Source organism: Macaca nemestrina, chromosome 6 (assembly GCF_043159975.1).
Source record: "Macaca nemestrina isolate mMacNem1 chromosome 6, mMacNem.hap1, whole genome shotgun sequence".
NCBI classification, from domain to species: Eukaryota; Metazoa; Chordata; class Mammalia; order Primates; family Cercopithecidae; genus Macaca; species Macaca nemestrina.
The window spans coordinates 101,381,102-101,393,402 of NC_092130.1; the positions used below are offsets into that span (position 1 = coordinate 101,381,102).

General features: G+C 38.7%; 1 protein-coding gene across 5 annotated transcripts in view; it reads right to left on the reverse strand.

Annotated features, from left to right (window-relative positions):
• LOC105475129 (DNA polymerase kappa) overlaps positions 1–12,301 on the reverse strand; it is a 99,032-nt gene that overhangs the window by 53,574 nt on the left and 33,157 nt on the right. For all 5 annotated transcript variants that reach the window (XM_011730146.2, XM_011730143.3, XM_011730144.3 and 2 more), the window contains one exon: positions 3,971–4,090. In XM_011730146.2, coding sequence (XP_011728448.2) covers positions 3,971–4,027 — 57 coding nt within the window. In that variant the 5' untranslated portion in view covers positions 4,028–4,090. The remainder of the gene's footprint in view (positions 1–3,970; positions 4,091–12,301) is intronic.

Sequence of the window (12,301 nt, forward strand, 5' to 3'; positions counted from 1 at the left end):
ATACCAAAGGCACAATCCATGAAAGAAATAATTGATAAACTAGACTTCATTAAAATTAAAAATTTCCGCTCTGTGAAAGATACTGTCAATAGAATAAAAAGAAAAGCCACAGGTTGGGAAACAATATTTGCAAAAGACATATCTGATACAGGTCTGCTGTCCAAAATACACAAAGAACTCTTAAGAACCAAAAATAAGAAGGCAGACAACTTGATTATAAATGGTCAAGGACCTTAACAGACACCTCAACAAAGAAGATAAACAGATGGCAAATAAGCACATGAAAAGATGCTCCACATCATATGTCATCAGGGAAATGCAAATTAAAACAACAATGAGATACCACTATACATATATTAGAATAGCCAAAATTCACAATAGTGATAACACCAAATGATGGCAATGATATTCAGCAACAGGAATTCTCATTCATTGTTGGTGGGAAGACAAAATGGTACGGTCATTTTCGAAGACAGTTTGGCAGCTTCTTATAAAGCTAAACATAATTTTATTTTACCATATTATCCAGCGATTGCACTCCTTAGTATTTACCCAAAGGAGTTGAAAACTTATGTCCATACATAAGCCTGGCCATGGATATTTACAGCAGCTTTATTCATAATTCCCAAAACTTAGAAGCAACCAAAGTAACCTTCAGTAGGTAAATGGACAAATAGCTTGATAGCTCATTTATTTTATGTGCTGAATATTATTCAATTGTCTATGGTATGGCTCATACCTGTAATCCCAGAACTTTGGAAGGCTGAGGCGGGCGGATTACATGAGGCCAGGAGTTGGAGACCAGATTGGCCAACATGGTGAAACCCTGTCTCTACTAAAAAATGCAAAAATTAGCTAGGCATGGAGGTGGGCACTGGTTATCCCAGCTACTCGGGAGGCCAAGGGAGGAGAAAAGCTTGAACCTGGGAGGAGGAGGTTGCAGTGAGCCAAAATTGCACCACTGCACTCCAGCCTGGGCAACAAAGTGAGAGAGACTCCATCTCAAAAAAAAAAAAAAAAATTGTCTGTGGTACATCCAGACAATTGAATAACATTCACTACATAAAATAAATGAACTATTAAGCCATGAAAAGACATGAAGGAAATGTAAATGTATGCATTTACACTGCATAAGTAAAAACAGTCAGTCTGAAAAGGCTACATCCTGTATGATTCTAATATATGACATTTAGAAAAGGGAAAACTATGGAGATAGTAAAAAGGTCAGTGATTGCCAGGGGTTACTGGGGGAGGGAGGGATGAATAGATGGAGCACCGAGTATTTTTTTAGGGCAGTGAAACTACTCTTTATGATACTATAATGGTGGATGCACCTCACTGTACATTTGTCGAAACCCACAGAATGTACACCACCAATATTGAACCCTAATGTAAACTATCAACTTTGGGTGATAAGGTGGTGTCAACGTAGGTTCATCAACTGTAACAAATGTACCCCTCTGGTGGGGGATGATGATAGTGGGGGAGGTTATGCCTGTGGGGAGAAAGGAGTATATGGAATATCTTTGTACCTTTTGTTCAATTTTGCTGTGAACCTAAAACCGCTTTGAAAAATATGGTCTTTTTATACATGCTTGTGTTTGTTCACTGCAGCACAATTCACAACAGCAAAGACACGGAATCAATCTAAATGCTCATCAATGATAGACTGGATAAAGAAAATTTTATACATATACACCATGGAATACCGTGCGGCAATAAAAAAGAATGAGATCATGTCTTTTGCAAGGACATGGATGGAGCTGGAGGCCATTATCCCTAGTAACTAACAAAGGAACAGAAACCACATACGGCATGTTCTCACTTGTAAGTGGGAGCTAAATCATGAAACCACATGGACACATAGAGGGGAACAACATACACTGGGGCCTACTGGAGGGTGGACCATGGGAGGAGGGAGAGGATCAGGAAGAATAACTAATGGGTAGTACTAGGCTTAATGCCTGGGTGACAAAATAATCTGTACAACAAACCCCCATGACACCAGTTTACTTATATAACAAACCTGCACATGTACCCCAAACTTAAAAGTTAAAAAAAATAAATTTTGAAGTGAAAGGAAGATATATACATATATATATACAATTTTTTTTAAAGTCACTGGCTTTGATTACATAAATATTAAAAATTATATGGGAAAAACTGCAAAATTAAAAGATAATATATTGGAAAAATATTCAAAACAAATGGCAAGAAAAAATCTCTAATATATTAAGACCCTATAAATCAAGATAGATATAAACTCCCCTAAAAATGTGGGCAAAAAACATTGCTTCAGGCTGCTACTTGAATCCCAAAATCCATTCTTCCTTCCTTCCATAGTAATGAATTTTCAGCTGGGCACATGGGCACCCAGCTAAAGTTATAGCTTCTCTTGCAGTTAGGTGTGGCCATGTAACTTAAATTCTTGCCAAATAATGTCAGCTGAAGTAATGTGTGCAACTTCTTTTGCACTTGTTTAATAGCAAATTACTGTACTTGCCTTCAAGTATTTCCCTTTCTTTCTTCCTTAACCAGGAGATGGAATATGGATGGAAAATAATTCAGTTTTGCTAATTCAGGTAAGGATAACACCAGGGGATGATGGAACAACATGATTTAAAGAACCTGGGTCTCTAAATGATAATCAGAGTCACTCACCAGCTAGAACTACTCACTTATGTGAGAAAGAAAGCAGCACTTATTTAAAATATTACATTTTTGGTTTCTTGTGCTAGCAACTTAGCATATATCCTCACAAATAGAATAAAAGAGGAAATTCTCACAATAAGGAAATATTAATGGCTTACAATTATGTGAGAAAATCAATACTCTCATGCTGAAAATGTAAAATGATACCATCTTTGATCAAAATAACAGCACTAGAGTACAAAGGTAAGAAGGATAATCACAGGGTTGTGTATGAAACAAAAACCTGAAATCAAGGTGGGATATGGTAAATAAATTATGGTACCTCCATACAGTGGAATGCTGTGAAGCATTAAAAATGACGATATGACAAATAGATCATCTTTCATCATAATAGAAGACCATGTAAAAATTATCTTGTGCTCTGAGAAGGCATATGTATCAAAAAATGACACATTATATAGTTTGGTAAAGAAAGCATAAAATTTATGATCTTTGAACTCTGTCACAAGAGAAGGATTTTGTAACATATTAGATTAATCTAATTTTACTGTTACCTTATAGACTAGAGCTTTGTTAACATTGGATCAGATTTTGATAAAGGGTAAACGCCTCTTGCCATGACTTGTTTTACTATCAGAAATTTGACTGCTTTGAGTTGTCAGTCTACCACACAGTGCCCTGCAACTTGGATATTCCCAAACTTTTCTCCTGAAATAACTTTTAATAGAAGAGGAAACTGAGTATTTACTTCCCGAGATCCTGGAGAAGGCAAAAACCTTCCAAGATTTTAGAAGTCTTGTGTTTTATCTTAAAAGTTCATGTACATTTGGCATTCTAATCTATAGTGTGACTTTTTATTTTACTATAACATGGTTATGTTTTAAGTTACTTTCCAATTTAATTAGTTAACATATTCCTCAAATATATTTTGCAACATCAGTATTGCAGAAACATGCCACATTTATCCTGTGGCCTTTTTCTAGCTGCGAAGTATGTATACAATAAAAAGAACATAGGCTTTGGATTAAATCCTCGTTTTGCCAACTACTTGTCCTATCAAGCTGGGCAAGTTACTCAACCTAATTAAGACTTCATTTACTCATCTGTATAATAGAGGTGACAATGTCTAGGTGTGGAGTCTTTATGTAAATGAGCAGAGCAACACTCAGAAAAGTATGTTCATTTGCTGAATATGTATGCTTTACAATATACTGAACATTTACATTTCATCTTGTTTTCAGTTATGACTTGATAATACATTTTAACTGTCAATTACTATTCTACCAGCTTCCACTTTATTTAACAATTTAACTAATACCTGTAATTGTGCTTTTCTTAGCTGTTGGCTGGTGATTTGAGCTTTTTGTTGCATCATATTTTCAATTCGTTGGTTGACCTGCTTTTCTTTCTTGAGTTCATTTCCATAAAATCTGGAGCCCTATGGAGGAAAACAAAACAAAGCATAAGAAAAATATCTGAAAGAAAGCATCACTGTAGTATAACCTGGTGGCTAAGAGCACATACTCGGGAAACAGAAGATTAAATTTAAAACTTAGCTCTACTACTTACTAGATTGGTGACCCTAAAATTATTTAATCTTTCTACATCTCAGTTTATTTGTAAGATGAATTTATTAGTAGTTAATTAAATTACAGGATTGTTGTGAGGCAGTACTTAGCATAGTACAAGCTCTCTGAGATGAATTCAGATTTGCATTCAGAAAAGAACAGTATGTCCTAGGTAGGATCCACAGGGCATATAAAAGGCCTTAATGGGTTGGGTCATCAGTTATCTCTTGCATTAAAAAATACTCCTAAAAAGTATTTTCAAATATTTAATGTTAAGTCATTAAAGAAAATGTAGAAAATAATTTTAAAAACTGCCCATCATTTCATCACTGAACATAGTGTCCATCCATTTATCTGGTTGATAGACATTTAGCTTATTTTCACTTTTTGGCTACAGTGAAAAATGGTATCGTAAACATTTGTGGACAAGTTTTCATGTGGACATCCGTTGTCATTTCTCTCAGGTATGTACCTAGGAGTGGGGTTTCTGTGTCATATGGTACCTCTATACTCAACCTTTTGAGGAAATGCCAGTCCGTTTTCCAAAGTGGTTGAACCATTTTATAATCCCATCAGCAATGCAGGAAGGTTCCAATTTCTCCACATCCTTGCCAACATTTGTTACTGTGTCTTACTTATTATAGCTATTCTAAGCAATACCAGTATGAATGGCATCTCTTTGTGGTTTTTAAATTTGTATTTGCCTGATGACTAATGATACTGAGCATCTTTTCATGTGCCTAGAGCCATTTGTATATCTTCTTTACTTAAATGTTTATTCACATCTTTTGACCATTTTTTGATTCGGTTGCTTGTCTTATTGAGTTGTAGACATTTTCTGTATATTCTGGATATAAGTCTTTTATCACATATGTGTTTTACAAATATTTTACCCAAGGCACACTGATCTTTTTCTTTCTTTTTTTTTTTTTTAAGAGATGGGAGGTCTCATTATGTTGCCCAGGATGGTCTCAAACTCCTGATCCTCCCACCTCAGCCTTCCAAAGTGTTAGGATTACAGGCGTGAGCCACCACACCTGACCTTTTTATTTTTATTGCTGTCTTTTGAAGCGTAAACATTTTAAATTTTGATGAGAACCAATTCATCAACTTTCTTTTATTGACTGTGCTTTTAGTATCACATCTAAATTTCTGCCTAACTGAAGGTCTCAGAGGCTTTCTCAAATTTTCTCCTAAAAGTTGTATTGTTTTGGCTTTTTAAGTCTATTTTGAGTTAATTTTGTGTATGGTATAAGGGGTTTATTATTATTATTATTATTATTATTATTATTATTATACTTTAAGTTCTAGGGTACATGTGCATAACGTGCAGGTTTGTTACATATGTATACTTGTGCCATGTTGGCGTGCTGCACCCATCAACTCGTCAGCACCCATCAACTTGTCATTTACATCAGGTATAACTCCCAATGAATTCCCTCCCCTCTCCCCCCTCCCCATGATAGGCCCCTGTGTCTGATGTTCCCCTTCCTGAGTCCAGGTGATCTCATTGTTCAGTTCCCACCTATGAGTGAGAACATGTGGTGTTTGGTTTTCTGATCTTGCAATAGTTTGCTGAGAATGATGGTTTCCAGCTGCATCCATGTCCCTACAAAGGACACAAACTCATCCTTTTTGATGGCTGCATAGTATTCCATGGTGTATATGTGCCACATTTTCTTAATCCAATCTGTCACTGATGGACATTTGGGTTGATTCCAAGTCTTTGCTATTGTGAATAGTGCTGCAATAAACATACGTGTGCATGTGTCTTTATAGCAGCATAATTTATAATCCTTTGGGTATATACCCAGTAATGGGATGGCTGGGTCATATGGTACATCTAGTTCTAGATCCTTGAGGAATCGCCATACTGTTTTCCATAATGGTTGAACTAGTTTGCAATCCCAACATCAGTGTAAAATTGTTCCTATTTCTCTACATCCTCTCCAGCACTTGTTGTTTCCTGACTTTTTAATGATTGCCATTCTAACTGGTGTGAGATGGTATCACATTGTGGTTTTGATTTGCATTTCTCTGATGGCGAGTGATGATGAGCATTTTTTCATCTGTTTGTTGGCTGTATGAATGTCTTCTTTTGAGAAATGTCTGTTCATATCCTTTGCCCACTTTTTGATGGGGTTGTTGTTTTTCTTGTAAATTTGCTTGAGTTCTTTGTAGGTTCTGGATATTAGCCCTTTGTCAAATGAGTAGATTGCAAAAATTTTCTCCCATTCTGTAGGTTGCCTGTTCACTCTGATGGTAGTTTCTTTTGCTGTGCAGAAGCTCTTTAGTTTAATTAGATCCCATTTGTCAATTTTGGCTTTTGTTGCCGTTGCTTTTGCTGTTTTAGACATGAAGTCCTTGCCCATGCCTATGTCCTGAATGGTATTACCTAGGTTTTCTTCTAGGGTTTTTATGGTATTAGGTCTAACATTTAAGTCTCTAATCCATCTTGAATTAATTTTCGTATAAGGAGTAAGGAAAGGATCCAGTTTCAGCTTTCTACTTAGGGCTAGCCAATTTTCCCAGCACCATTTATTAAATAGGGAATCCTTTCCCCATTTCTTGTTTCTCTCAGGTTTGTCAAACATCAGATGGCTGTAGATGTGCGGTATTATTTCTGAGGACTCTGTTCTGTTCCATTGGTCTATATCTCTGTTTTGGTACCAGTACCATGCTGTTTTGGTTACTGTAGCCTTGTAGTATAGTTTGAAGTCAGGTAGTGTGATGCCTCCAGCTTTGTTCTTTTGACTTAGGATTGTTTTGGCAATGTGGGCTCTTTTTTCATTCCATATGAAGTTTAAAGTAGTTTTTTCCAATTCTGTGAAGAATTTCATTGGTAGCTTGATGGGGATGGCATTGAATCTATAAATTACCTTGGGCAGTATGGCCATTTTCACGATATTGATTCTTCCTATCCATGAGCATGGTATGTTCTTCCATTTGTTTGTGTCCTCTTTTATTTCACTGAGCAGTGGTTTGTAGTTCTCCTTGAAGAGGTCCTTTACATCCCTTGTAAGTTGGATTCCTAGGTATTTTATTCTCTTTGAAGCAATTGTGAATGGAAGTTCATTCATGATTTGGCTCTCTGTCTGTTACTGGTGTATAAGAATGCTTGTGATTTCTGCACATTAATTTTATATCCTGAGACTTTGCTGAAGTTTCTTATCAGCTTAAGGAGATTTTGGGCTGAGACAATGCAGTTTTCTAAATATACAATCATGTCATCTGCAAACAAGGACAATTTGACTTCTTCTTTTCCTAACTGAATACCCTTTATTTCTTTCTCTTGCCTGATTGCCCTAGCCAGAACTTCCAACACTATGTTGAATAGGAGTGGTGAGAGAGGGCATCCCTGTCTTGTGCCAGTTTTCAAAGGGAATTTTTCCAGTTTTTGCCCATTCAGTATGATATTGCCTGTGGGTTTGTCATAAACAGCTCTTATTATTTTGAGATCCGTTCCATCAATACCGAATTTATTGATAGTTTTTAGCATGAAGGGCTGTTGAATTTTGTCAAAGGCCTTTTCTGCATCTATTGAGATAATCATGTGGTTTTTGTCTTTGGTTCTGTTTATATGCTGGATTACATTTATTGATTTGCATATGTTGAACCAGCCTTGCATCCCAGGGATGAAGCCCACTTGATCATGGTGGATAAGCTTTTTGATGTGCTGTTGGATCCGGTTTGCCAATATTTTATTGAGGATTTTTGCATCGATGTTCATCAGGGATATTGGTCTAAAATTCTCTTTTTTTGTTGTGTCTCTGCCAGGCTTTGGTATCAGGATGATGTTGGCCTCATAAAGTGAGTTAGGGAGGATTCTCTCTTTTTCTATTGATTGGAATAGTTTCAGAAGGAATGGTACCAGCTCCTCCTTGTACCTCTGATAGAATTCAGCTGTGAATCCATCTGGTCCTGGACTTTTTTTGGTTGGTAGGCTATTAATTACTGCCTCAATTTCAGAGCCTGCTATTGGTCTATTCAGGGATTCAGCTTCTTCCTGGTTTAGTCTTGGGAGAGTGTAAGTGTCCAGGAAATTATCCATTTCTTCTAGGTTTTCTAGTTTATTTGTGTAGAGGTGTTTATAGTATTCTCTGATGGTAGTTTGTATTTCTCTGGGGTCAGTGGTGATATCCCGTTTATCATTTTTTATTGCATCTATTTGATTCTTCTCTCTTTTCTTCTTTATTAGTCTTGCTAGAGGTCTATCAATTTTGTTGATCTTTTCAAAAAACCAACTCCTGGACTCATTGATTTTTTGAAGGGTTTTTTGTGTCTCTATCTCCTTCAGTTCTGCTCTGATCTTAGTTATTTCTTGCCTTCTGCTAGCTTTTGAATGTGTTTGCTCTTGCTTCTCTAGTTCTTTTAATTGTGATGTTAGAGTGTCAATTTTAGATCTTTCCAGCTTTCTCTTGTGGGCATTTAGTGCTATAAATTTCCCTCTACACACTGCTTTAAATGTGTCCCAGAGATTCTGGTATGTTGTATCTTTGTTCTCATTGGTTTCAAAGAATATCTTTATTTCTGCCTTCATTTCGTTATGTACCCAGTAGTCATTCAGGAGCAGGTTATTCAGTTTCCATGTAGTTGAGCGGTTTTGATTGAGTTTCTAAATCCTGAGTTCTAGTTTGATTGCACTGTGGTCTGAGAGACAGTTTGTTATAATTTCCATTCTTGTATATTTGCTGAGGAGTGCTTTACTTCCAATTATGTGGTCTATTTTGGAATGAGTGTGAAGTGGTGCTGAGAAGAATGTATATTCTGTTGATTTGGGGGGGAGAGTTCTGTAGATGTCTATTAGGTCCGCTTGGAGCAGAGATGAGTTCAGTTCCTGGATATCCTTGTTAATTTTCTGTCTTGTTGATCTGTCTAATGTTGACAGTGGGGTGTTGAAGTCTCCCATTATTATTGTATGGGAGTCTAAGTCTCTTTGTAAGTCTCTAAGGACTTGTTTTATGAATCTGGGTGCTCCTGTATTGGGCGCATATATATTTAGGATAGTTAGCTCTTCCTGTTGAATTGATCCCTTTACCATTATGTAATGGCCTTCTTTGTCTCTTTTGATCTTTGATGGTTTAAAGTCTGTTTTATCAGAGACTAGTATTGCAACCCCTGCTTTTTTTTGTTCTCCATTTGCTTGGTAGATCTTCTTCCATCCCTTTATTTTGAGCCTATGTATGTCTCTGCATGTGAGATGGGTCTCCTGAATACAGCAAACTGATGGGTCTTGACTCTTTATCCAGTTTCCCAGTCTGTGTCTTTTAATTGGAGCATTTAGTCCATTTACATTTAAAGTTAATATTGTTATGTGTGAACTTGATCCTGCCATTATGATATTAACTGGTTATTATGCTCGTTAGTTGATGCAGTTTCTTCCTAGCCTTGATGGTCTTTACATTTTGGCATGTTTTTGCAATGGCTGGTACCTGTTGTTCCTGTCCATGTTTAGTGCTTCCTTCAGGGTCTCTTGTAAGGCAGGCCTAGTGGTGACAAAATCTCTAAGCATTTGCTTATCTGTAAAGGATTTTATTTCTCCTTCACTTATGAAACTTAGTTTGGCTGGATATGAAATTCTGGGTTTAAAATTCTTTTCTTTAAGAATGTTGAATATTGGCCCCCACTCTCTTCTGGCTTGGAGAGTTTCTGCCGAGAGATCTGCTGTTAGTCTGATGGGCTTCCCTTTGTGGGTAACCCGACCTTTCTCTCTGGCTGCCCTTAACAGTTTTTCCTTCATTTCAACTTTGGTGAATCTGACAACTATGTGTCTTGCAGTTGCTCTTCTCAAGGAGTATCTTTGTGGCGTTCTCTGTATTTCCTGAATTTGAATGTTGGCCTGCCCTACTAGGTTGGGGAAGTTCTCCTGGATGATATCCTGAAGAGTGTTTTCCAACTTGGTTCCATTTTCCCCCTCACTTTCAGGCACCCCAATCAGACGTAGATTTGGTCTTTTTACATAATCCCATACTTCTTGCAGGCTTTGTTCATTTCTTTTTCTTCTTTTTTCTTTAGATTTCTCTTCTCGCTTCATTTCATCCATTTGATCCTCAATCACTGATACTCTTTCTTCTAGTTGATCGAGTCGGTTACTGAAGCTTGTGAATTTGTCACGTAATTCTCATGTCATGGTTTTCATCTCTGTCAGTTCATTTATGGCCTTCTCTGCATTAATTATTCTAGTTATCAATTCTTCCACTCTTTTTTCAAGGTTTTTAGTTTCTTTGTGCTGGGTACGTAATTCCTCCTTTAGCTCTGAGAAGTTTGATGGACTGAAGCCTTCTTCTCTCATCTCGTCAAAGTCATTCTCCGTCCAGCTTTGATCCATTGCTGGCGATGAGCTGCGTTCCTTTCCAGGGGGAGATGTGCTCTTATTTTTTGAATTTCCAGCTTTTCTGCCCTGCTTTTTCCCCATCTTTGTGGTTTTATCTGCCTCTGGTCTTTGATGATGGTGACGTACTGATGGGGTTTTGGTGTGGGTGTCCTTCCTGTTTGTTAGTTTTCCTTCTAACAGTCAGGACCCTCAGCTGTAGGTCTGTTGGAGATTGTTTGAGGTCCACTCCAGACCCTGTTTGCCCGGGTATCAGCAGCAGAGTCTGCAGAAGATAGAATATTGCTGAACAGCGAGTGTACCTGTCTGATTCTTGCTTTGGAAGCTTCCTCTCAGGGGTGTACTCCACCGTGTGAGGTGTGGGGTGTCAGTCTGCTCCTAGTGGTGGATGTCTCCCAGTTAGGCTGCTCAGGGGTCAGGGGCCCACTTGAGCAGGCAGTCTGTCCGTTCTCAGATCTCAGCCTCCGTGTTGGGAGATCCACGGCTCACTTCAAAGCTGTCAGACAGAGTCGTTTGCGTCTGCAGAGGTTTCTGCTACTTTTGTTGTTGTTGTTGTTGTTGTTTAGCTGTGCCCTGTCCCCAGAGGTGGAGTCCACAGAGACTGACAGGCCTCCTTGAGCTGCTGTGAGCTCCACCCAGTTCGAGCGTCCCAGCGGCTTTGTTTACCCACTTAAGCCTCAGCAATGGCTGGCGCCCCTCCCCCAGCCTCACTGCTGCCTTGCCGTTAGATCGCAGACTGCTGTGCTAGCAATGAGGGAGGCTCCCTGGGCGTGGGACCCTCCCGGCCAAGTGTGGGATATAGTCTCCTGGTGTGCCCGTTTGCTAAGACCCTTGGTAAAGCACAGTATTGGGGTGGGAGTTACCTGATTTTCCAGGTGTTGTGTGTCTCAGTTCCCCTGGCTAGGAAAAGGGATTCCTTTCCCCCTTGCGCTTCCCAGGTGAGGCGATGCCTCGCCCTGCTTCAGCTCTTGCTGGTCGGGCTGCAGCAGCTGACCTACACCGGTGGCCGGCAATCCCTAGTGAGATGAACCCAGTACCTCAGTTGAAAATGCCGAAATCACCTGTCTTCTGTGTCGCTCGCGCTGGGAGCTGGAGACTGGAGCTGCTCCTATTTGGCCATCTTGCTCCGCCCCCTTGTTTTGTTTTTAAAGACAGGGTCTCACTATGTTGCCCAGGCTGGTCTCAAACTCCTGGGCTCAAGTGATCCTCCTATCTCGGACTACCAAAGTGCTGGGATTACAGGTGTGAGTCACTGCACCTGGCCTTTTTCTTTATTTTTATTGTCTCACTGCACTGGTTAGAACTGTTAGGACTATGTTGAGTTGAAAAGGTGAGAGGGGACATTCTTGCCTTGTTCCTAATTTTAGGGAGAAAGTGTTCAATCTTCCACCATAAAGTATGATGTTTACTGTAGGTTTTTTTTTAAATAGATGTCCTTTACTAGATTGAGGAAGTACCCTTCTATTTCAAGTTTGTTAAGAGCTTTTAGCATGAATAGTGGTGGGATTTTATCAAATATGCTTTTTCTGAGTCTACTAAGATGATTGTGTGGTTTTGTGCCCTTTATTTTAATATGATGTATTACATTGATTGATTTTCAGGTCTCTTTTTTTTTCTTTCCTTTTTCCGAGAAGGAGTCTTGCTCTGTTGCCCAGGCTGGAGTACAGTGGCATGATCTTGGCTCACTGCAACCTCCACCTCCCGGATTCAAGCAATTCTCCTGTCTCAGCCTCCTGAGTAGCTGGGACTA